Here is a 26,992-nt window from a genome sequence, read left to right as displayed (position 1 = left end):
ATTTCGTTGAACAGAAGTAATTTCAGTCAACAAAAAATTTCTGTGAGCTACAAAAACTCGAAAACAGCTTTATCGGATGATCTAAACGTAAAAATGACGCACTGCTAAAATATGACAATCTCTGTGTTCATAAAAAAAAGAATTACTTCTTTTACTAAGAATTACGAAAGCCGAGCCAGTTGTATTTACTGTAACGTTCACGTACTTCTTTTTAATGTCCTCAATTGCTCCGTTCCTCCGTTCAACACCGCTATTGTTCAGAACAAACTAATAAATTCAAGGAATGCCAGCGACTGAAAAACTCAGCTGAGAGAAAAAATCACAATAAAAAATTGGGTGTATATTATCTCAGTCTTCATTCCCCCCATTCAATAACGGAAAACCACAAACTAAAATCGAAGTATCCGCGTTAGTAAGTCCTCAACAACTGCATCAATGCATCAAATAAACAGGAATAAAAAAGCCTTTCCGTCAGATAAAACAAACTGTTTTTCAACAACCTATCAAAACGCGATAGTTGGATACATCTAGGAAAACTAAAAATTAAACTCAAAGAGGGAAGCTTATAAAAAGGAAAAAAGGAGTGTAATCATGGCCAAAAATATCAGAGCAATCAAAAATTACAAAGGACAAGAAGGTATAAATCAAAAAGAATAGTATCAAGAAAGATCAAAAAGACGAGTGCCGGTGACCATTTAAATAGCCTATGTTGTCTAGAAAGAACAGAGCCGGGAAGTTTGATGTAAATTACATCAATCGAAATGAAGAGTCTAACACTCAAAGCAACAAAAAAACAACACCAGTCAAAGATGTAGGGCTTGGAATTTCGCAAAAATGCCTAAGTTAATCAGATAACCCGAAAGAAAATTATAGAATTGAAAAAACATTCCAGCAATCATTTTGAAAAAACACTTTAAATGTCAATATGTATCTGAACAAGGAATAGAAAATCGTATGTAAAACAGTTAACGAAGAAAAGCAGCGCTCCAAAATAACAAACTAGCCAAATTAGTAGCGGATCTAAGATTTCTCAAGAAACAAGTGTCAGAGTGCACAAAAAATTCAAAAAGAAACTGCGTATATGCTAGGAATTAATCAGATACATTTTCAAAAAAAACCGTATATGCTAAAATTCTGGAATAGGATTTCGTTCAACAAAAGTAATTTCAGTCAACAAAAAATTTCTTTGAGCTACAAAAACTCGAAAACAGCTTTATCGGATGATCTAAACGTAAAAGTCACGCACTGCTAAAATATGACAATCTCTGTGTTCATAAAAAAAGAATTATTTCTTTTACTAAGAATTACGGAAAGCCGAGCCAGTTGTACTTACTGTAACGTTTACGTTACTCTTTTTAATGTCCTCAGTTGCTCCGTTCCAACACCGCTATTGTTCAGAAAAAAAAATAATATCAAGGAAAGCCAGCGACTGAAAAACTCAACTGAGAGAAAAAAATCAGACATTAAAAAATCGGGTGTATATTATCTCAGTCTTCATTCCCCCCATTCAATAACGGAAAACGACAAACTAAAATCGAAGTAGCCGCGTTAGTAAGTCCTCAACAACCGCCTCGATGCATCAAACAAGCAGGAATAAAAAAGCCTTTCCGTATAAAATAAGAGTCAGATAAAACAAACTGTATTTCAACAACGTATCAAAACGCGATAGTTGGATACATCTAGGAAAACTAAAAATTAAACTCGAAGAGGGAAGCTTATAAAAAGGAAAAAAGGAGTGTAATCATAGCCAATAATATCATAGCAATCAAAAATTACAAAGGACAAGAAGTTATGAATCAAAAAGAATAGTATCAAGAAAGGTCAAAAAGACGAGTGCCGGTGACCATTCAAATAGCCTATGTTGTCTAGAAAGAACAAATCCGGGAAGTTGGATGTAAATTACATCAATCGAAATGAAGAGTCTAACACTCAACGCAACAAAAAAACAACACCAGTCAAAGATGTAGGGCTCGGAATTTCGCAAAAATGCCTAAGTTAATCAGATAACCCGAAAGAAAATTATAGAATTGAAAAAACTTTCCAGTAATCATTTTAAAAACACATTAAATGTCAATATGTATCTCAACAAGGAACAGAAAATCCTATGTAAAACAGAGTAAACGAAGAAAAGCACCGCTCCAATATAACAAATTAGCCAAATTAGTAGCGGATCTAAGATTTCTCAAGAAACAAGTGTCAGAGTGCACAAAAAATTCAAAAAGAAACTGCGTATATGCTAGGAATTAATCAGATACATTTTCAAAAAAAAACACTAAATGCTGAAATTCTGGAATAGGAATTCGTTGAACAGAAGTAATTTCAATCAACAAAAAATTTCTGTGAGCTACAAAAACTCGAAAACAGCTTCATCGGAGGATCTAAACATAAAAGTCACGCACTGCTAAAATATGACAATCTCTGTGTTCATAAAAAAAAGAATTACTTCTTTTACTAAGAATTATGAAAGCCGAGCCAGTTGTAATTACTGTAACGTTCACGTACCTCTTTTTAATGTCCTCAATTGCTCCGTTCCTCCGTTCCAACACCGCTATTGTTCAGAACAAACAAATAAAATCAAGGAATGCCAGCGACTGAAAAAATCAGCTGATAAAAAATCACATTAAAAAATCGGGTCTATATTATCTCAGTCTTCATTCCCCCCATCCAATAAAGGAAAACCACAAACTAAAATCGAAGTATCCGCGTTAGTAAGTCCTCAACAACCGCCTCGATGCATCAAACAAACAGGAATACAAAAGCCTTTCCTTTCCGTTTAAAATAAGAGTCAGATAAAACAAACTGTATTTCAACAACGTATCAAAACGCGATAGTTGGATACTTCTAGGAAAACTAAAAATTAAACTCGAAAAGGGAAGCTTATGAAAAGGAAAAAAAGTAGTGTAATCATGGCCAAAAACATAGCAATCAAAAATTACAAAGGAAAAGAAGGTATGAATCAAAAAGAATAGTATCAAGAAAGATCAAAAAGACGAGTGCCGGTGACCATTCAAATAGCCTATGTTGTCTAGAAAGAACACAGCCGGGAAGTTTGATGTAAATAACATCAATCGAAATGAAGAGTCTAACACTCAAAGCAACAAAAAACAACACCAGTCAAAGATGTAGGGCTTGGAATTTCGCAAAAATGCCTAAGTTAATCAGATAACCCGAAAGAAAACTATAGAATTGAAAAAAATTTTCCAGTAATCATTTTCAAAATACACTTTAAATGTCAATATGTATCTCAACAAGGAATATAAAATCCTATGTAAAACAGAGTAAACGAAGAAAAGCAGCGCTCCATTATAACAAACTAGCCAAATTAGTAGCGGATCTAAGATTTCAAGAAACAAGTGTCAGAGTGCACAAAAAATTCAAAAAGAAACTGCGTATATGTTAGGAATTAATAAGAAACATTTTCAAAAAAAAACACTATATGCTGAAATTCTGCAATAGGAACTCGTTGAACAGAAGTAATTTCAGTCAACAAAAAATTTCTGTGAGCTACAAAAACTCGAAAACAGCTTCATCGGAGGATCTAAACGTAAAAGTCACGCAGTGCTAAAATATAACAATCTCTGTGTTCATAAAAAAGAATTACTTCTTTTACTAAGAATTATGAAAGCCGAGCCAGTTGTACTTACTGTAACGTTCACGTACCTCTTTTTAATGTCGTCAATGGCTCCGTTCCAACTCCGCTATTGTTCAGAACAAACATATAAAATCCAGGAATGCCAGCGACTGAAAAAATCAGCTGATAAAAAATCACATTAAAAAATCGGGTGTATATTATATCTCAGTCTTCATTCCCCCCATCTAATAACGGAAAACCACAAACTAAAATCGAAGTATCCGTGTTAGTAAGTCTTCAACAACCGCCTCGATGCATCAAACAAACAGGAATAAAAAGCCTTTCCTTTCCGTTTAAAATAAGAGTCAGATAAAACAAACTGTATTTCAACAACGTATCAAAAAGCGATAGTTGGATACTTCTAGGAAAACTAAAAATTAAATTCGAAGAGGAAAGCTTATGAAAAGGAAAAAAGCAGTGTAATCATGGCCAAAAACATCATAGCAATAAAAAATTACAAAGGAAAAGAAGGTATGAATCAAAAAGAATAGTATCAAGAAAGATCAAAAGACGAGTGCAGGTGACCATTCAAATAGCCTAAGTTGTCTAGAAAGAACACAGCCGGGAAGTTTGATGTAATTTACATCAATCGAAATGAAGAGTCTAACACTCAAAGCAACAAAAAAACAACACCAGTCAAAGATATAGGGCCTGGAATTCCGCAAAAATGCCTTAGTTAATCAGATAACCCGAATGAAAATTATAGAATTGAAAAAACTTTCCAGCAATCATTTTCAAAATAAACTTTCCATGTCAATATGTATCTCAACAGGGAGTAGAAAATCCTATGTAAAACAGAGTAAACGAATAAAAGCAGCGCTCCAATATAACAAACTAGCCAAATTAGTAGCGGATCTAAGATTTCTCAAGAAACAAGTGTCAGAGTGCACAAAAAACTCAAAAAGAAACTGCGTATATGCTAGGAATTAATCAGATAAATTTTCAAAAATAAACACCGTATATGCTAAAATTCTGTTATAGGATTTCGTTGAACAGAAGTAATTTCAGTCAACAAAAAATTTCTGTGAGCTACAAACTCGAAAACAGCTTCATCGGAGGATCTAAACGTAAAAGTCACGCACTGCTAAAGTATAACAATCTGTGTTCATAAAAAAAGAATTACTTCATTTAATAAGAGTTGTGAAAGCCGAGCCAGTTGTACTTACTGTAACGTTCACGTACCTCTTCTTAATGTCCTCAGTTGCTACGTTCCTCCGTTCCAACACCGCTATTGTTCAGAACAAACAAATAAAATCAAGGAATGCCAGCGACTGAAAAACTCAGCTGAGAGAAAAAAAACAGCCATTAAAAAATCGGGTGTATATGATCTCAGTCTTCATTCCCCCCATTCAATAACGGAAAACCACAAACTAAAATCAAAGTAGCCGCGTTAGTAAGTCCTCAAAAACCGCCTCGATGCATCAAACAAACAGGAATAAAAAAGTCTTTCCGTTTAAAATAAGAGTCAGATAAAACAAACTGAATCTCAACAACGTATCAAAACGCGATAGTTGGATACATCTAGGAATACTAAAAATTAAAGTCGAAGAGGGAAGCTGTTAAAAAGGAAAAAAGGAGTGTAATCATGGCCAAAAACAATCATTGCTATGAAAAACTACAGAAGACAAGAACGTCTAAGAAGGTATCAATCAGAAAGAATGGTATAAGACAAAAAGGATGAGTGCCGTTGACCATTGATAAAACCTATGTTGTCCAGAAAGAACACAGCCGGGAAATTTGATGTAAATTACATCAATCCAAATGCAGAGGCTAACATTCAAAGCAACGAAAAAGATCTCTAAAAATTAGTCAAAGATGTAGGGCTTGGAATTTCTCACACAAATGCCTAAATTAATGAAATAACTGTGAACAAAACTAAAAAAATTGAAAAATCTTTCCAGCAATCATTTTCAAAATACATTTTGTCAATATGTATCTCAATAAGGAACAGAAAATCCTATGTAAAACAGAGTAAACGAAGAACAATACCGCTCCAAAATAACAAATTAGCCAAATTAGTAGGCGAATCTCCGAATTTTCAAGAAACAATTATAACAGTACACAAAAAGAAACTGCGTATATGCTACGTATCATTCCCGATAAATTTTCAAAAAGGAACTGCTCATATGCTAGGAACAGTTCAAGATACATTTTCGTAAACTCAGTATATGTTACAAGTCTGGAATAGGATTTCGCTGAACAGAATGATTTCAGTCAAAAAATTCTGCGAGCTAAAACTCATAATCAGCATCGTCAAAGGATCTAAACGTAAAAGTCACGCACTGCTAAAATATAACAATCTCTGTGTTCAAATAAAAAAATCACTTCTCTTACTAAGAATTATGGAAGCCGAGCCAGTTGTACTTACTTTAACGTTCACGCACCTCTTTTTAATGTCCTCAATTGCTCCGTTCCAACTACGCTATTGTTCAGAACAAAAAAAAATAAAATCAAGAAATGCCAGCGACTGGAAAACTCAGCTGAGAGAAAAAAATCAAATATTAAAAAATCGGGTTTATATGATCTCAGTCTGCATTGCCTCCATTCAATAACGTAAAAACACGAACAACAATCGAAGTAGCCGCACTAGTAAGTCCTCAACAACTGCCTCAATGCATCAAATAAACACGAATAAAAAAAGCCTTCCCGCTTAAAATAAGCGTCAGATAAAAACTGTTTTTCAACAACGTATCAAAACGCGATAGTTGGATGCATTTAGGAAAACTAACAAACAAACTCGAAGAGGGATACTTCAAACAAGGAAAAAAGAAGTGTAATCATGGCCAAAAACAATCATTGTTATGAAAAAGTACAGAAGACAAGTGCGTCTAAGAAGGTATCAAACACAAAGAATGGTATAAGACAAAAAGGATGAGAGCCGGTGACCATTGAAAAAATCCTATGTTGTCCAGAAAGAACACCGCCGGGAAACTCGATGTCAATTACATCAATCCAAATGTAAAAGCTAACACTCAAAGCAACGAAAAAGATCTCCAAAAGTTAGTCAAAGATAAAGGGCTTGAAATTTCTCACACAAATTCCTAAATTAATGAAATAACTGAGAAAAAAAACTAAAAATTGAGAAAACTTTCCAGCATTCCTTTTGAAAAAACGATTTAAATGTCAATATGTATCTCAACAAGGAATAGAAAGTCCTATGTAAAACAGAGTAAACGAAGAAAAGTAGCGCTCCAAAATAACAAATTAGCCAAATTAGTAGGCGAATCTCAGAATTTCCAAGAAACAATTATAACAGTACACAAAAAGAAACTGCGTATATGCTACGTATCATTCCCGATAAATTTTCAAAAAGGAACTGCTCATATGCTAGGAATAGTTCAAGATACATTTTCGTAAACTCAGTATATGTTACAAGTGTGGAATAGGATTTCGCTGAACAGAATGATTTCAGTCAAAAAATTCTTCGAGCTAAAACTCGAAATCAGCTTTACCAAAGGATCTAAACGTAAAAGTCACGCAGTGCTAAAATATAACAATCTCTGTGTTCATATAAAAAAGAATTACTCCTCTTACTAAGAATTATGAAAGCCGAGTCAGTTGTACTTACTTTAACGTTCACGCGCCTCTTTTTAATGTCGTCAATGGCTCCGTTCCAACTCCGCTATTGGTCAGGACAAACATATAAAATCAAGAAATGCCAGCGACAGAAAAACTCAGCAGAGTGAAAAAAAATCAAATATTAAAATCGGTTGTATATTATCTCAGTCTACATTCCCTCCATTCAATAAGGGAAAAACACGAACAACAACCGAAGTAGCCGCACTAGTAAGTCCTCAACAACTGCCTCAATGCATCAAATAAACAGGAATAAAAAAACCTTTCCGTCAGATAAAACAAACTGTTTTTCAACAACCTATCAAAACGCGATAGTTGGATGCATCAAGAAAAACTAAAATATAAAGTCGAAGAGGGTGACTTCAAAAAAGGAAAAAAGAAGTGTAATCATGGCCAAAAACAATCATTGCTATGAAAATTTACAGACGACAAGTGCATCTAAGAAGGTATCAATCAGAAAAAATGGTATAAGACAAAAAGGATGAGTGCCGGTGACCATTGAAAAAAAACCTATGTTGTCCAGAAAGAACACAGCCGGGAAATTCGATGTAAATTACATCAATCCAAATTCAAAGGCTAACACTCAAAGCAACGAAAAAGATCTCTAGAAGTTAGACAAAGATGTAGGGCTGGGCATTTCTGACAAAAATTCCTAAATTAACAAAATAACTGGGAAAAAAACTAAAAAAAATTGAAAAAACTTTCCAGCATTTCTTTTCAAAAAACGGTTTAAATGTCACTATGTATCTTAACGAGGAATAGAAAATCATATGGAAAACAGAGTAAACGATGAAAAGTAGCGCTCAATTAGAAACATACCCGGCAGATTGCCGGAAAATAGCCGCCGTTGATTCCAATAAGCATGATTGGGGTTGAAATAACAGAAGATATTGAAAAAAAAGATTTTTGTAAAAAAAAAAAACATTTTTTTAAGTCCGATTTATTTTGATGGCATTTCGTAGTTGAACATACTTCTGTTTCTTAGAGAGAGGTTACAGGGGCTACTATCAATAACAAGAAGCATTAGAGATGGTAAATAAGACTTATAGGAACGACGTTCAAATAGCGGGCATCTAAAATTGGACTTTATGGGTTTATCCCGTTTCTATTTCTGACTTCAATTTTTATACTGACTCTGTTCATTTTGAATTGCTTTGCTGAGCAACTGATGTTCAAATTCACTTTTAGCAGAATGAGAGAAGAGAGAAACTAGCCTAGAGAAGTCAAAAAGATTTCACGCAAAATGTTGAAAAGGCGGCAAAATGAGGTAAAGCGAAACATTTTTTTATTCGACGAAGTAAAAAAAAATAGGAGCGCTATAATAGCCGGCTGAGAAGATGAGGGCGGCTATTAATAAACTAACCAAATTAGTAGAAGCATCTCAGCTTTTTCAGGAAACAAGTGCAACAGCACAGAAAAAATTTCGGATAGCAATCAAAATTAGAGAAAAGAGCATCTAATCGCAGGTATCAATCAGATATAAACGTTGATGCAAATTATGCTGTAGATATATCAATACATATCTCAACGAAGTATCTAAATGGCATATCAAAAAGCGACGTTTTACGCAGCCGACACTTCTACGGCAAAAGTTTTGTTTAAATAAAGTCATCACATTAAAAAACACGCAAAGCCTGAAAATCCAATTGGTAACCTTAATGTCAAAAAATTTGAAAAAGGTGACAAAAGCAGTTTAAAACCTTAGTTGTATAAAATCTCCAAAAAACCATTAAGAAGTACAACTGCACCATTTTGGGACCAAATGACCTTTTCACATACAATTTAAGCCTTCCCAACCATTAGAGCAAACTGGACAAATCAGACTACTAAAACGCTCTGAGACAACGTAGGGCCTCTAATACAACTTAATACCTCGGGGCTTTTGTGTTTCTCCAGTTTTCAAAGCTCAAAGTCGTCGAAAAAAATGTGAGCCAGTACAAACCAAAACCTTGTAAAAAATAAAAAAAAATAGCAGAAAAACAACTGAATATTACAATTCAACAAAACTTCAAGGACAGAAACTTCACTTCAAAACAAACTGAAAGAAGAATGCACCTTTCAAAGTCAAATCGCCGCATGTGAAACAAAATCATGATCGAGAAAACGATTTTTTGTTCTAATACTTGTTTTCTCATTCTATTGCAAAATAAAAGTGACAAAATGTCACGAGGCAAAGCGACTCGCTTTTTCGCTCAACTTCCCTTAGCAGTTTCATCAAGGGTTCACTTTTGACATCAAAATCCTCAAAATGTGTGCACAGGTTCTAAAAAAAAGAGCGCTTATAAATATATATATTCCTATTTTTTTCGCAGCTTTAATAAGAAAACTATGGAGAGGAGGATAACAAATAAGGTATCATTCAAGATACATTTTCAAAAAGAAACTGCGTATATGCTACAAGTCTGCAATAGGATTGCGCTTAACAGAGGTAACTTCCGTCAAAAAAAAATTTCTGTGAGCTAAAAAAACCTCGAAATCGGCTTCATCAAAGGATCTAAACGTAAAAGTCACTCACTGCCAAAATATAACAATCTGTGTTCATATTAGAAAAAGAATTATTTCGTTTACTAATAATTACGAAAGCCGAGCCAACTGTACTTAGTTTAACTTTCACGTACCTCTCTTTTTAATGTCCTCAGTTGTTCCGTTCCAACTCCGCTATTGTTCAGAATGAAAAAGCCAACATCCTCCAATGCCGAAGACACTGATGATGTCAACCGTTGCAGTTCACTAGACTCTGAGCCAAACAAAAGCTCAGAATCGACATTACACGCCGCGCTGAAGTCAATTCTCGGCACGCAATTACGACCATTCAACATTCTAAAAAAACATTCGCAACTCTAAAATCACTTTAATGTATTAGTAACCAATTACAACGAATCAATCTTAGCATATCTGGTATAATCCGACTGCGTAACTTCTGTAATTTTAATATCAATAGCAATGACAAAATTTTGACTAGCCTGTAGAGCCGAAAATGGGCATTGTTTCTAAGGACTGCTTGGTTTGAGCAAAATGGCTTTCTTTAAGACAACCCACGCCGGTCTATAAATGCCTTTGATAAAAAACATCAAGCATAGATTAACCCGGCAACAAGTTTTGATATTAATGGAGTCCCTCAACTGAATTTTCCGTCGTCGGAGTCCGCACTCATCTCCTCCAGGATCCAAATCTGCAAAAATGGAAAAAACTGCAACAAAAATGCATCGAGCAAAAAAAGAAATCAAAAAACGATAGTTAATGTGCCTCCGCATAAAATTCCAACCCCTATTCTGTTATATGTTTATTCAAGTGCAAAAGCTGCATTTTCAAGCATTGATTAGAGGTCCAGAGATATATTATGAAATTGGAATTAGAGAGAAATCAATTTAAACTGAGATTAAAATAGCGGCTTGACCGTTACAGAATATCGACCGAGAAAATGTCATTTTTAACAAAAAAGAATAGGTGTCTCGGCTTGAACAAAATATCAGGTGTAACAATTAATTACCTTTAATTAATTTGATTTAAAAGAGATACTGTTGTATACACAAAGGTGGTGTAAACTAAAAGCATTTCATCACATCCAAAAATAATAAAAGCTATTTTTTAGAGAACACTTTACCAGCCCAGACGACCGTGAACAGTTTTGAAAATCAGGTCGGTTTTCAATTTATAATTTTCAAATCTGAAACTAAGGTTTTTGAGTTTGCACAATTTAAGGCAAACTCTTCAAAACAGACAGACTTATGCCGGGCCTATTGATCTCAAACGACAGGCGAACGTTTGCCTTCGGCAGTGGCTACCTTGAGTATAGTGATGCTATATTAAGCTTCACTAGCATATAGCGGAAGCAGAAGAGTAGAAAAACGTAGCGGGTAGCAGTGAGGGGTTCCAAAACGCCAAAAGTTGCCCGCCACACCAGGAATTGTGCCTTCTTAGCATCTTCGGGGAATTGTAAACTTTGAGACTGGTGAAGCTCTAGAAGAGCTGCTCAATGACTAAACGCACTCCCTGTTCCTTGCCTCTATCACGTTTTTGAGGCGAAAAAGTGAAATGGTCAGGCGAAAAATCATTTCGTAAGTTAAAAAAAAACGTAAACCGACTAATGTCGAAGAATTGCTCTCGAACGACAGGCGGGTGGAAAAAAATTGCCACGACAGGATTAGAAACATTGAATTCCCGATTCATAACCAGAAGCAGTGCCCATTCGGCTATCAGGCCCTTCCTGATGCAATGCTGCAACCGACCTTTTATTAGCAACAAGCTATACTTCGGAGTGAGAGCAAGAGATCACTCGAAAATGAAGAACGAAAGCGTGGAAGTTCCTAACAGCCAATTCCTTTCAATCTCTGCAAAACCAAATAGCTGAAAATTAAGTATCATAGCAAATATGACCGGAAACATTCTTGAAAATTGAATAGACTTAACTAATTAGCTGGCACCAATGAAAACAGATAAAGAGTTACAAAAACTGCAGGGATTAGGAATTTTGCAATGAAAGACAAGCAGCTGAAAACCAAAATAGGAGACAAATAAAAATCAAAACAAGTATGATTGAAAAAATTCTTGAACTAATTGATGCCAACAATCAAAACAGACTAAAAATTTCAAAAAATGCAGCCTTTATACAGGACAAGAGAGGTAACTGATAAAATGTATTGAAAACAAAAACACTATTTTAGCAAGCAACGATCTATTTAATTTAAATCAGATATCAACGCGACAGGAAACGCAATAGTCACACTAAAAAAGTCATCAGCTGCATTCTCAATCAAATAGAGAAGGGATAAATTAATAATATGCACTCATTTAAATAATATGAAAGCAAAAATTAACAATATGAATCTAACTTTTGTCGGTTGTTAACATCTTGTTTCTTGTCCAGTGCTTCGGATTAGAAATTGTGCAATGAATAACCACCAAAAAAACATGAATTAGGCCGAAAACGATAATCAGAGTCTTTATTCAATAGGCGTCAAACGAACAAGATATTCATCGCGAGAAGTTCCAACTAGTCAATTCTTTTCAATCTCTGAAAACCAAAACAGGTGACAATTAAATATCATAGCAAGTGTGATCGGAAAAATGATTGAAAATTAATGGACTTTAACTAATTGATATCCACCAATGAAAACAAATTCAAGAATTTCAAAACCGCAGCTTTTAAACAAGACAAAAGATTTAATTCAGAGAGTGTATTGAAAATCAAAACAACATTTTATCAAGCAACAATTTAGTTAAATCACAAATCAACGCGACAGGAAAGGCAATACTCCATTCTTAAGGTCAAATTCTCGCCGCTTTCTCGATTAAAAATAGAAGCAAACAAAAATTAACAATATGAATCTATTTTTTGTCTGATGTTAGCATCTTGTTTCTTGTCCAGTGCGACGCATTGAAAATTTTGCAAAAAAACGAGCAAAAAAGTCATGAGTTAGGCCAGAAACGATTGAGTATTTATTCATCAGGAGCCAAACGAACAAGATAGTCATCCCGAGAAGTTCCAACCAGCCAATTCTTTTCAATCTCTGAAAAAAATAGGAGACAATTAAATATCAGAGCAAGTATTATCGGAAAAAGTATTGAACTAAGTATTATGGATTGCAACCAATCAAAACAGATTTTAAATGTCTAAAAAAGCAACCTTTTATACTAAACAAGAGGTAATTTATAGAATGTATCGAAAACAAAAACACTATTTTAGCAAGCACCAAATAGTTATATCACATATCAACGCGATAGGAAACGCAATAGTGAAATAATAAAAAACTCAGCTGCTTTCTCAATTAAATATAGAAGGCAAAAATTAACAACATGAATCTAATTTTCGTCTGTTCTTAACATCTTGAATCTTGTCCAGTGCTTCGGATTAGAAACTGTGCAATAAAAAAGAACGCGCGAACAAATCATGACTTAGGCCAAACACGATAATCGGAGTTTTTATTCATCAGGGGTCAAACGAACGAGATAGTCATCCCGAGAAGGAACCAGCCAATTCTTTTCATTCTCTGAAAACAAAAATAGGAGACAACTAAATATCAGAGCAAGTATGATCGGAAAAATTAGAGCCAAATGTGATTGGCACCAATCAAAAACGATTAAAAAAGATTAAAAAGATTAAAATGCAGCCTTTGTACAAGAAAAGAGAGGTAATTGAGAGAAAGTATTGAAAAAAAACAGTACTTCAGCCAGCAACAAGTTAGTTAAATCACATATCATTGCGATAGAAAACGCAATAGGCAAATATTACAAAAGTCCTTAGCTGCTTTCTCCATTGAAAAGAGAAAAAGGCAAAAATTAATGAAATGAACCCCATTTTCGTCTAACCTTGACATCTTGAATCTTTTCCAGTGCTTTGGATTAGAAACTTTCCAATAAACAACAAGCGAAAAAAATCTTAATAATATGCACTCATTTAAATAATATGAAAGCAAAAATTAACAATATGAATCTAACTTTTGTCGGTTGTTAACATCTTGTTTCTTGTCCAGTGCTTCGGATTAGAAATTGTGCAATGAATAACCACCAAAAAACATGAATTAGGCCGAAAACGATAATCAGAGTCTTTATTCAATAGGCGTCAAACGAACAAGATATTCATCGCGAGAAGTTCCAACTAGTCAATTCTTTTCAATCTCTGAAAACCAAAATAGGTGACAATTAAATATCATAGCAAGTGTGATCGGAAAAATGATTGAAAATTAATGGACTTTAACTAATTGATATCCACCAATGAAAACAAATTCAAGAATTTCAAAACCGCAGCTTTTAAACAAGACAAAAGATTTAATTCAGAGAGTGTATTGAAAATCAAAACAACATTTTACCAAGCAACAATTTAGTTAAATCACAAATCAACGCGACAGGAAAGGCAATACTCCATTCTTAAGGTCAAATTCTCGCCGCTTTCTCGATTAAAAACAGAAGCAAACAAAAATTAACAATATGAATCTATTTTTTGTCTGATGTTAGCATCTTGTTTCTTGTCCAGTGCGACGCATTGAAAATTTTGCAAAAAAACGAGCAAAAAAGTCATGAGTTAGGCCAGAAACGATTGAGTATTTATTCATCAGGAGCCAAACGAACAAGATAGTCATCCCGAGAAGTTCCAACCAGCCAATTCTTTTCAATCTCTGAAAAAAATAGGAGACAATTAAATATCAGAGCAAGTATTATCGGAAAAAGTATTGAACTAAGTATTATGGATTGCAACCAATCAAAACAGATTTTAAATGTCTAAAAAAGCAACCTTTTATACTAAACAAGAGGTAATTTATAGAATGTATCGAAAACAAAAACACTATTTTAGCAAGCACCAAATAGTTATATCACATATCAACGCGATAGGAAACGCAATAGTGAAATAATAAAAAACTCAGCTGCTTTCTCAATTAAATATAGAAGGCAAAAATTAACAACATGAATCTAATTTTCGTCTGTTCTTAACATCTTGAATCTTGTCCAGTGCTTCGGATTAGAAACTGTGCAATAAAAAAGAACGCGCGAACAAATCATGACTTAGGCCAAACACGATAATCGGAGTTTTTATTCATCAGGGGTCAAACGAACGAGATAGTCATCCCGAGAAGGAACCAGCCAATTCTTTTCATTCTCTGAAAACAAAAATAGGAGACAACTAAATATCAGAGCAAGTATGATCGGAAAAATTAGAGCCAAATGTGATTGGCACCAATCAAAAACGATTAAAAAAGATTAAAAAGATTAAAATGCAGCCTTTATACAAGAAAAGAGAGGTAATTGAGAGAAAGTATTGAAAAAAAACAGTACTTCAGCCAGCAACAAGTTAGTTAAATCACATATCATTGCGATAGAAAACGCAATAGGCAAATATTACAAAAGTCCTTAGCTGCTTTCTCCATTGAAAAGAGAAAAAGGCAAAAATTAATGAAATGAACCCCATTTTCGTCTAACCTTGACATCTTGAATCTTTTCCAGTGCTTCGGATTAGAAACTTTCCAATAAACAACAAGCGAAAAAAATCTTAACAGAATTACGACAAAAACGATAATCACAGTCTTTATTCATCAGGCGTCAAATAAATAGTCATCCCGAGAAGTTCCTAACGGCCAATTCCTTTCAATCTCAGCAAAACAAAATAGCTGAAAATTAAGTATCATAGCAAATATGACCGGAGACATTCTTGAAAATTGAATAGACTTAACTAATTAACTGGCACCAATGAAAACAGATAAAGAGTTACAAAAACTGCAGGGATTAGGAATTTTGCAATGAAAGACAAGCAGCTGAAAACCAAAATAGGAGACAAATAAAAATCAAAACAAGTATGATTGAAAAAATTATTGAACTAATTGATGCCAACAATCAAAACAGACTAACAATTTCAAAAAAGCAGCCTTTATCCAGGACAAGAGAGGTAATTGATAAAACGTATTGAAAACAAAAACACTATTTTAGTAAGCAACGATTTATTTAAATCACATATCAACGCGATAGAAAACGCAATAGTCACATCAAAAAAGTTGGTTTCTCAATTAAATAAAGAAATGATAAACTAAGGATATGCTCTCATTTAAATAAAATGAAAGAAAGCAAAAATTAACAATATGAATCTAATTTTTGTCGGTTGCTAACATCTTCTTGTCCAGTGCTTCGGATTAGAAATTGTGCAATGAACAACCACCGAAAAAACCCACGAATTACGCCGAAAACGATAATCAGTCTTTATTCATCAGGCTTCAAAGGAACAAGATATTCATCGCGAGAAGTTCCGACCAGTCAGTTCTTTTCAATCTCTGAAAACCAAAAAAGGTGACAATTAAATATTATAGCAAGTGTGATCGGAAAAATGATTGAAAATTAATGGACTTCTAACTAATTGATATCCACCAATGAAAACAGATTCAAGAATTTCAAAAAACCGCAGCTTTTAAACAAGACAAGAGATTTAATTCAGAGTGTATTGAAAATCAAAACAACATTTTAGCAAGCAACAATTTAGTTAAATCACAAATCAACGCGACAGGAAACGCAATACTCCACTCTTAAAGTTCTCAGCCGCTTGCTCGATTAAAAAAAGAAGCAGTCAAAAATTAACAATATGAATCTATTTTTTGTATGATGTTAGCACCTTGTTTCTTGTCCAGTGCACCGCATTGAAAATTTTGCAATAAAAAACCGAGCAAAAAAACATGAATTAGGCCAGAAACGATAGAGTGTTTATCCATCAGGAGACAAACGAACGAGTTAGTCACCTCGAGAAGTTCCAACCAGCGAATTCTTTACAATCTCTGGAAAAAATAGAAGACAATTAAATATCAGAGCAAGTATTAACGGAAAAAGTATTGAACTAATTGATTGCAACCAATTGAAACAGATTTTAAATGTCTAACAAAGCAGACTTTTATAATAAACAAGAGAGGTATTTTATAGAATGTATCGAAAACAAAAACACTATTTAAGCAAGCAACAAATAGTTATATCACATATCAACGCGATAAAAAATGCAATAGTGAAATAATAAAAAACTCCTCAGCTGCTTTCTTAATTAAATATAGAAGGCAGAAATTAACGACATGAATCTAATTTTCGTCTGTTCTTAGCATCTGGAATCTTGTCCAGTGCTTCGGACTAGAAACTAACCAGTGCTTCGGACTAGAAACTGTGCAATAAAAAAGAAGGCGCGAACAAATCATGACTGAGGCCAAAAACGATAATCGGGGTTTTTCTTCATCAGGGGTCAAACGAAAGAGATAGTCATCCCGAGAAGCAACCGGCCAATTCTTTTCATTCTCTGAAAACAAAAATAGGAGACAACTAAATATCAGAGCAAGTATGATCGGAAAAATTAGAGCTAAATGTGATTGCCATCAATCAAAAAAGATTAACAAAGATTGAAAAGATTAAAATGCAGCGTTTATAAAAGACAAGAGAGGTAATTGAAAGAATGTATTGAAAAAAAAACAGTACTTCAGCCAGTAACAAATTAGTTTAATCACAGCAACGCGATAGGAAACGCAATAGGCAAATATTACAAAAGTCCTGAGCTGCTTTCTCCATTGAAAAGAGGAAGGCAAAAATTAATGAAATGAACCCCATTTTCGTCTTATCTTAACATCTTGAATCTTGTCCAGTGCTTCGGATTAGAAACTTTCCAATAAACAACAAGCGAAAAAAATCTTAATAGAATTACGACAAAAACGATAATCACAGTCTTTATTCATCAGGCGTCAAATGAATAGTCATCCCGAGAAGTTCCTAACAGCCAATTCCTATCAATCTCTGCAAAACCAAATAGCTGAAAATTAAGTATCATAGCAAATATGACCGGAAAAAGTCTTGAAAATTGAATAGACAACTAATTAACTGGCACCAATGAAAACAGATAAAGAGTTAAAAAAACTGCAGCCTCTATACAAGACAAGGCAATTCAGAGAATGTAGTGATAAGAGAAACAATACTTTAGCAACCAACAACATAATTAATTCACAAATCATCGCGAGAGGATACATCATTAGGAATTTTGCACTGAAAAACAAGCAGCTGAAAACCAAAATCGGAGACAAGTAAAAATCAAAACAAGTATGATTGAAAAAATTATTGAACTAATTGATGCCAACGATCAAAACAGATTAAAAATGTCAAAAAATGCAGCCTTTATACAAGGCTAAAAAGGTAATTGAGATAACTTATTGAAAACAAAAAAATTTTAGCACGCAACAACTTATTTAAATCACATCAACACGATAGGAAACGCAATAGGCAAATATTAAAAAGATCCTCAGCTGCTTTCTCAATTGAATAAAGAAGGCAGAAATTAATGACATGACCCCAATTTTCGTCTGATCTTAACATCTTGAATCTTGTCCAGTGCTTCGGATTAGAAACTTTCCAATAAACAACAAGCGAAAAAAATCTTAATAGAATTACGACAAAAACGATAATCACAGTCTTTATTCATCAGGCGTCAAATGAATAGTCATCCCGAGAAGTTCCTAACAGCCAATTCCTTTCAATCTCTGCAAAACCAAATAGCTGAAAATTAAGTATCATAGCAAATATGACCGGAAAAAGTCTTGAAAATTGAATAGACAACTAATTAACTGGCACCAATGAAAACAGATAAAGAGTTAAAAAAAACTGCAGCCTCTATACAAGACAAGGCAATTCAGAGAATGTAGTGATAAGAGAAACAATACTTTAGCAACCAACAACATAATTAATTCACAAATCATCGCGAGAGGATACATCATTAGGAATTTTGCACTGAAAGACAAGCAGCTGAAAACCAAAATCGGAGACAAGTAAAAATCAAAACAAGTATGATTGAAAAAATTATTGAACTAATTGATGCCAACGATCAAAACAGATTAAAAATGTCAAAAAAAGCAGCCTTTATACAAGGCTAAAAAGGTAATTGAGATAACTTATTGAAAACAAAAAAATTTTAGCACGCAACAACTTATTTAAATCACATCAACACGATAGGAAACGCCAACGATCAAAACAGATTAAAAATGTCAAAAAATGCAGCCTTTATACAAGGCTAAAAAGGTAATTGAGATAACTTATTGAAAACAAAAAAATTTTAGCACGCAACAACTTATTTAAATCACATCAACACGATAGGAAACGCAATAGGCAAATATTAAAAAGATCCTCAGCTGCTTTCTCAATTGAATAGAGAAGAAGGCAGAAATTAATGACATGACCCCAATTTTCGTCTGATCTTAACATCTTGAATCTTGTCCAGTGCTTCGGATTAGGAATTTCCTAATAAACAACAAGCAAAAAAATCTTTAAAAAATTAGGCCAAACACGATAATCAAAGTCTTTATTCATCAGTCTTCAAACGAAGAAGATAGTCATCCCAAGAAGTTCCAACCAAACAATTCTTTTCAATCTCTGAAAACCAAAATAGGTGACAATTAAGTAACATAGCAAGTGTGGTCGGAAAAAAGGTTGAAAATTGAATGGACTTCTAAATAATTGATTGCCACCAATGGAAGCAGATTCATGAATTTCAAATGTGCAGCTTTTAAACAAGACAAGAGATTTAATTCACAGAACGTATTGAAAATCAAAACATTATTTTAGCAAGCAACAATTTAGTTACAGGAAGCGCAATAGTCCGATCATAAAAACGTCGTCAGCCGCTTTCTCGATTAAAAATAGGAGCAGACAAAAATTAACAATGAGAATCTATTTTTTGTTCGTTGTTAACATCTACTTTTTTAATGCACCGCATTAAAAGTTTGCAATAAAAAACAACCAGCAAAAAATCATGAATTAAGCCAAAAACGATAATCAGAGTCCTTATTCATCAGGCGTAAAAAGAACGAGATAGTCATCCCGAGAAGTTCCAATCAGTCAGTTCATTTCAATCTCTGAAAACCAAAATAGGTGACCATTAAATATCATAGCAAGTGTTATCGAAAAAATGATTGAAACTTGAATGGACTTCTAACTAATTGATTGCCACCAATGAAAACAGATTCAAGAAAATCAAAACCACAGCATTTAAACAAGACAAGAGCTCTAATTCAGAGAGTGTACTGAAAATCAAAACAACATTTTAGCAAGCAACAAATAGTTATATCACATATCAACGCGATGGGAAATGCAATAGTGAAATAATAAAAAACTCCTCAGCTGCTTTCTCAATTAAATATAGAAGGCAAAAATTAACGACGTGAATCTAATTTTCGTCTGTTCTTAACAGCTTGAATCTTTTCCAGTGCTTCGGATTAGAAACTGTGCAAAAAAAACAACGAGCGAAAAAATCATGACTTAGGCCAAAAACGATAATCAGAGTTTTTATTCATCAGGCGTCAAACGAACGAGATAGTCATCCCCAGAAGTTCCAACCAGCCAATTCTTTTCAATCTCTGAAAACCAAAATAGGAGACAATTAAATATCAAGAGTAAGTACGATCGGAAAAAGTATTGAAGCAGCCTTTATACTAAAAAGCAGCCTTTATACTAAAAAGGAGAGGTAATTTATAGAATGTATCGAAAACAAAAACACTATTTCAGAAAGCAACAAATAGTTATATCACATATCAACGCGATAGGAAACGCAATAGTTAAATATTAAAAAATTTCTCAGCTGCTTTCTCAATTTAATATAGAAGGCAAAACTTAACGATATGAATCAAATTTTTGCCTGTTCTTAACATCTTGATTCTTGTCCAGTGCTTTGGATTAGAAACTGTGCAATAAAAAAGAACGAGCGAACAAATCATTATTTACGCCAAGATCAATAATCAGAGTCTTTATTCATGAGGGGTCAAACGAACGAGATAGTCATCCCCAGAAGTTCCAACCAGCCAATTCTTTTCAATCTCTGAAAACCAAAATAGGAGACAATTAAATATCAAGAGTAAGTACGATCGGAAAAAGTATTGAAGCAGCCTTTATACTAAAAAGCAGCCTTTATACTAAAAAGGAGAGGTAATTTATAGAATGTATCGAAAACAAAAACACTATTTCAGAAAGCAACAAATAGTTATATCACATATCAACGCGATAGGAAACGCAATAGTTAAATATTAAAAAATTTCTCAGCTGCTTTCTCAATTTAATATAGAAGGCAAAACTTAACGATATGAATCAAATTTTTGCCTGTTCTTAACATCTTGATTCTTGTCCAGTGCTTTGGATTAGAAACTGTGCAATAAAAAAGAACGAGCGAACAAATCATTATTTACGCCAAGATCAATAATCAGAGTCTTTATTCATGAGGGGTCAAACGAACGAGATAGTCATCCCGAGAATTTCCAACCAGCCAATTCTTTTCAATCTCTGAAAACAAAAATATGAGACAATTAAATATCAGAGCAAGTATGGTCGGAAAAATTATTGAACTAATTGATGCCAACGATCAAAACAGATTAAAAATGTCAAAAAATGCAGCCTTTATACAAGGCTAAAAAGGTAATTGAGATAACTTATTGAAAACAAAAAAAATTTTAGCACGCAACAACTTATTTAAATCACATCAACACGATAGGAAACGCAATAGGCAAATATTAAAAAGATCCTCAGCTGCTTTCTCAATTGAATAGAGAAGAAGGCAGAAATTAATGACATGACCCCAATTTTCGTCTGATCTTAACATCTTGAATCTTGTCCAGTGCTTCGGATTAGGAATTTCCTAATAAACAACAAGCAAAAAAATCTTTAAAAAATTAGGCCAAACGATAATCAAAGTCTTTATTCATCAGGCGTCAAAAGAACGAGATAGTCATCCCGAGAAGTTCCAACCAGCCAATTGTTTTTAATCTCTGAAAATAAAAATAGGAGACAATTAAGTATTATAGCAAGCATGATCGGAAAAAATCTTGAAAATTGAATAGACTTTTATGTAATTGACTGCCACTAATGAAAAGAGATGAAGAAATACAAAAACTGCAGCCTCTATACAAGACAAGGCGATTCAGAGAATGTATTGAAAAGAAAAACAAAACTTAAGTAACTAACATAGTTAAACCACAAATCAACGCGATAGGATACGAAATAGTAAAACAATTAAAAAAGTCCAGCTGCTCTCTTAACTAAACAATATATATGAAGCAACAATTAACGACATCAATCAAACTTTTATCTGTTGGTAACATCTTGTTTCTTGCCCAGTGCTTCGGATTCTTGCCCAGTGCTTCGGATTGCCCAGTGCTTCGGATTTTGCAATAAAAAACAACCGGCGAAAAAATCACGAATTAGGCCGACAACGATAATCAGTCTTTATTCATCAGTCTTCAAACGAAGAAGATAGTCATCCCAAGAAGTTCCAACCAAACAATTCTTTTCAATCTCTGAAAACCAAAATAGGTGACAATTAAGTAACATAGCAAGTGTGGTCGGAAAAAAGGTTGAAAATTGAATGGACTGCTAAATAATTGATTGCCACCAATGGAAGCAGATTCATGAATTTCAAATGTGCAGCTTTTAAACAAGACAAGAGATTTAATTCACAGAATGTATTGAAAATCAAAACATTATTTAAGCAAGCAACAATTTAGTTAAATCACAAATCAACGCGTCAGGAAACGCAATAGTCCAATCATAAAAACGTCGTCAGCCGCTTTCTCGATTAAAAATAGGAGCAGACAAAAAATTAACAATGAGAATCTATTTTTTGTTCGTTGTTAACATCTAGCTTTTTAATGCACCGCATTAAAAGTTTGCAATAAAAAACAACCAGCAAAAAATCATGAATTAAGCCAAAAACGATAATCAGAGTCTGTATTCATCAGGCGTCAAAAGAACGAGATAGTCATCCCGAGAAGTTCCAATCAGTCAGTTCATTTCAATCTCTGAAAACCAAAATAGGTGACAATTAAATATCATAGCAAGTGTTATCGAAAAAATGATTGAAACTTGAATGGACTTCTAACTAATTGATTGCCACCAATGAAAACAGATTCAAGAAAATCAAAACCACAGCATTTAAACAAGACAAGAGATTTAATTCAGAGAGTGTATTGAAAATCAAAACAACATTTTAGCAAGCAACAAATAGTTATATCACATATCAACGCGATGGGAAATGCAATAGTGAAATAATAAAAAACTCCTCAGCTGCTTTCTCAATTAAATATAGAAGGCAAAAATTAACGACATGAATCTAATTTTCGTCTGTTCTTAACAGCTTGAATCTTTTCCAGTGCTTCGGATTAGAAACTGTGCAAAAAAACAACGAGCAAAAAAATCATGACTTAGGCCAAAAACGATAATCAGTGTCTTTATTCATCAGGAGTCAAACGAACGAGATAGTCGAGAAATACCAACCAGTCAATTTTTTTTCAATCTCTGAAAAAAATGGAGACAATTAAATATCAGAGCAAGTATGATCGGAAAAGTTATTGATCTAATTGATTGCAATCAATCAAAACAGAATTAAAATGTGTAAAAATGCAGCCTTTTATACTAAACAAGAGAGTTAATTGATAGAGTGTTTGGAAAATAAAAACAATATTTTAGCAAGCAACAAATATTTTTTATCACATATCAACGCGATAGGAAACGCAATAGTTAAATATTAAAAAATTCCTCAGCTGCTTTCTCAATTAAATATAGAAGAAAAAAATTAACGACAAGAATCTAATTTTAGTCTGCTCTTAACATCTTGATTCTTGTCCAGTGCTTGGGACTAGAAACTGTGCAATAAAAAAGAACGCGCGAACAAATCATGAATAGGTCAAAAACGATAATTAGGAGTCTTTATTCATCAGGATCAAACGAACGAGATGGTCATCCCGAGAAGGAACCAGTCAATTCTTTTCAATCTCTGAAAACAAAAATATGAGACAATTAAATCTCAGAGCAAGTATGGTCGGAAAAATTATTGAACTAATTGATGCCAACGATCAAAACAGATTAAAAATGTCAAAAAATGCAGCCTTTATACAAGACAAGTGAGGTAATTGAGAAAAAGTGTTGAGAAAAAAACAAAACTTGAGCTTGCAACAAATTAGTTATATCACACATCAACGCTATAGGAAAGACAATAAAGAAATGTTAACAAAAATCTTATTCTGCTTTCTCAATTTAATATAGAAGGCAAAAATTAACGATATGAATCAAATTTTATTCTGTTCTGAACACTTTGATTCTTGTTCAGCGCTCCGGATGAGAAACTGTGCAATAAAAAAGAAACCGCGAACAAATCACGACTTAGGCCAAAAACGATAATCGGAGTTTTTATTCATCAGGGGTCAAACGATTGAGATAGTCATCCCGAGAAGGAACCAGCCAATTCTTTTCATTCTCTGAAAACAAAAATAGGAGACAACTAAATATCAGAGCAAGTATGATCGCAAACATTAGAGCTAAATGTGATTGCCACCAATCATAAAAGATTAAAAATTTCAAAATGGCAGCCTTCATACAAAACAAGAGAGGTAATTGAATGTATTGAAAAAAACAGTACTTCAGCCAGTAACAAATTAGTTAAATCATATGTCAACTCGATGGGAAAAGCAATAGGCAAATATTACAAAAGTCCTCAGCTGCTTTCTCCATTGAATAGAGAAGAAGGCAAAATATAATGATATTAACCCCATTTTCGTCTAATCTCAACGTCTTGAATCTTGTCCAGTGCTTCGGATTAACAATTTTGCAAAAAAAACAACCAGCAAAAAAATCACGAATTAGACTGACAGCGACAATCAGTCTTTATTCATCAGTCTTCAAACTAACAAGATATTCATCCCGAGAAGTTCCAACCAGCCAATTCTCTTCAATCACTGAAAACCAAAATAGGTGACAATTAAGTATCATAGAAAGTGTGATCGGAAAAAAGATGGAAAATTGAACGGACTTCTAACTAATTGATTGCCACCAAAGAAAGCAGAATCAAGAATTTCAAATGTGCAGCTTTTGAACAAGACAAGAGATTTAATTCAGAGAATGTATTGCAAATCAAAACAATATTTTAGCAAGCAACAATTTAGTTAAATCACAAATCAACGCTGCACGAAAAGCAATAGTCCAATCTTAAAAACGTCGTCAGCTGCTTTCTCGATTAAAAATAGAAGCAGGCAAAAATTAACAATTTGAATCTTTTATTGTCTTCGTTAACTTCGATTTTTGTCCAGTCCACCGCATTAAAAATTTTGCAATAAAAAATAACCAGCAAAAAATCATGAATTAGGCCAAAAACGATAATTAGAGTCTTAACTCATCAGGAGTCAAACGAACGAGTTAGTCATCTCGAGAAGTTCCAACCAGCCAATTCTCTTCAATCTCTGAAAAAAAGACAATAAATATCAGAGCAAGCATGATCGAAAAACTATTGAACTAATTGATTGCAAACGATCAAAACAGATCTAAAATGTGTAAAAATTCAGCCTTTTATACTAAACAAGAGAGGTGATTGATGGAATGTATTGAAACTAAAAACACTATTTTAGCAAGCAACAAATAGTTATATCACATATCAAAGCGATAGGAAATGCAATAGTTAAATATTAAAAAATTCCTCAGCTGCTTTCTCAATTAAATATACAGGCAAAAATTAACCACATGAATCTAATTTTAGTCTGTTCTTAACATCTTGATTCTTGTCCAGTGCTTCGGATTAGAAACTACAATAAAAAAGAACGCGCAAACAAATCATGAATAGGTCAAAAACGATAATCAGAGTCTTTATTCATCAGGGTTCAAACGAACGAGATAGTCATCCCGAGAAGGAACAAGCCAATTGTTTTCAATCTCTGAAAACGAAAATAGGAGACAATTAAATATCAGAGCAAGTATGGTCGGAAAAATTATTGAACTAAGAATGATTGCCACCAATCAAAACAGATTAAAAATTTCAAAAGTGCAGCCTTCATACAAGACAAGTGAGGTAATAGAGAGAATATATTGAGAAAAAACAATACTTCAGCTTGCAACAAATTAGTTAAATCACACATCAACGCGAGAGGAAACACAATAAATAAATATTAACAAAATTTTTCAGCTGCTTCCTCAATTTATTATAGAAGGCAAAAACTAACGATATGAATCAAATTTTCTTGTTCTTAACATCGTGATTCCTGTCCGGCGCTCCGGATTAGAAACTGCGCCACAAAAAAGAACGCGCGAACAAATCATGACTTAGGCCAAAAACAATAACCGGAGTTTTAATTTATCAGGAGTCAAACGATTGAGATAGTCATCCCGAGAAGGAAACAGCCAATTCTTTTCATTCTTTGAAAACAAAAATAGGAGACAACTAAATATCAGAGCAAGTATGATAGGGAAAATTAGAGCTAAATGTGATTGCCACCAACCAGAACAGATTAAAAATTTCAAAAATGCAGCCTTTTTACAAGACAGGAGAGGCAATTGAGAGAATGTATTGAAAAAAACTTCAAGCAACAAATTAGTTATATCACACATCAACGCGATAGGAAACGCAATAGTGAAAAATTAAAAAAAATTCATCAGCTGCTTTCTTAATTTACTATAGAAGGTAAAAATTAACGACATGAATCTAATTTTCGTCTGTTCTTAACCTCTTGAATCTTGTCCAGTGCTTCGGATTAGAAACTGTGCAATAAAAAAGAACGCGCAAACAAATCATGAATTAGAACAAAAACGACCATCAGAGTCTTTATTCATCACGGCTCAAACGAACGAGATAGTCATCCCAAGAAGGAACCAGACTATTTTTTTCATTCTCTGAAAACAAAAATAGGAGACAACAAAATATCAGAGCAAGTATGATCGGAAAAATTATTGAGCTTAATGTGATTGCCACCAATCAAAACAGATTAAAAATTTCAAAAATGCAGCTTTATACAAGACGAGAGGTAATTGAGAGAATGTATTGAAAAAAAACAATACTTCAGCAAGCAACAAATTAGCTCTGTCACACATCAACGCGATAGGAAATGCAATACTGAAAAACTAAAAAAAATTCCTCAGCTGCTTTGTCAATTTAATATAGAAGGCAAATATTAACGATATGAATCAAATTTTCGTCTGTTCTTAACATCATGATTCTTGTCCAGTGCTTAGGATTAGAAACTGTGCACTAAAAAAAACGATTGAAAAAATCATGACTTAGGCCAGAAACGATAATCAGAGTCTTTATTCATAGGAGTCAAACGAACGAGATAGTCATCCCGAGAAGTTCCAACTAGCCAATTCTTTTCAATCTCGGAAAACAAAGAGGCAATTAAATATCAGAGCAAGTATGATCAGAAAGACAATTCATAGGTAATTCAGAGAATGTATTGAAAACAAAAACATCATGTTAGCAAGCAAAAACTTAGTTGAATCACAAATCAACGCGATACGAAACTCAATCGTCAAATCTTGAAAAAGTCATCAATT

The 26,992-nt window shown here is 33.6% G+C and overlaps 1 protein-coding gene across 1 annotated transcript in view; it reads right to left on the bottom strand.

Moving 5' to 3' along the window:
* The window catches only part of LOC142349208 (uncharacterized), a 124,365-nt gene extending 114,321 nt beyond the window's left edge, over window positions 1-10,044 (bottom strand). The window contains exon 1 of the mRNA XM_075400625.1: window positions 9,826-10,044. Within this exon, the coding sequence (XP_075256740.1) occupies window positions 9,826-10,026 (201 nt within the window). The 5' untranslated portion in view covers window positions 10,027-10,044. The remainder of the gene's footprint in view (window positions 1-9,825) is intronic.
* Window positions 10,045-26,992: the final 16,948 nt, after the last annotated feature.

Source organism: Convolutriloba macropyga, chromosome 1 (assembly GCF_964194025.1).
Source record: "Convolutriloba macropyga chromosome 1, txConMacr16.3, whole genome shotgun sequence".
NCBI lineage: Eukaryota > Metazoa > Xenacoelomorpha > Acoela > Convolutidae > Convolutriloba > Convolutriloba macropyga.
Note: the sequence above shows the minus strand (reverse complement) of the source record. Positions and strands in the feature narration are given on the sequence as shown.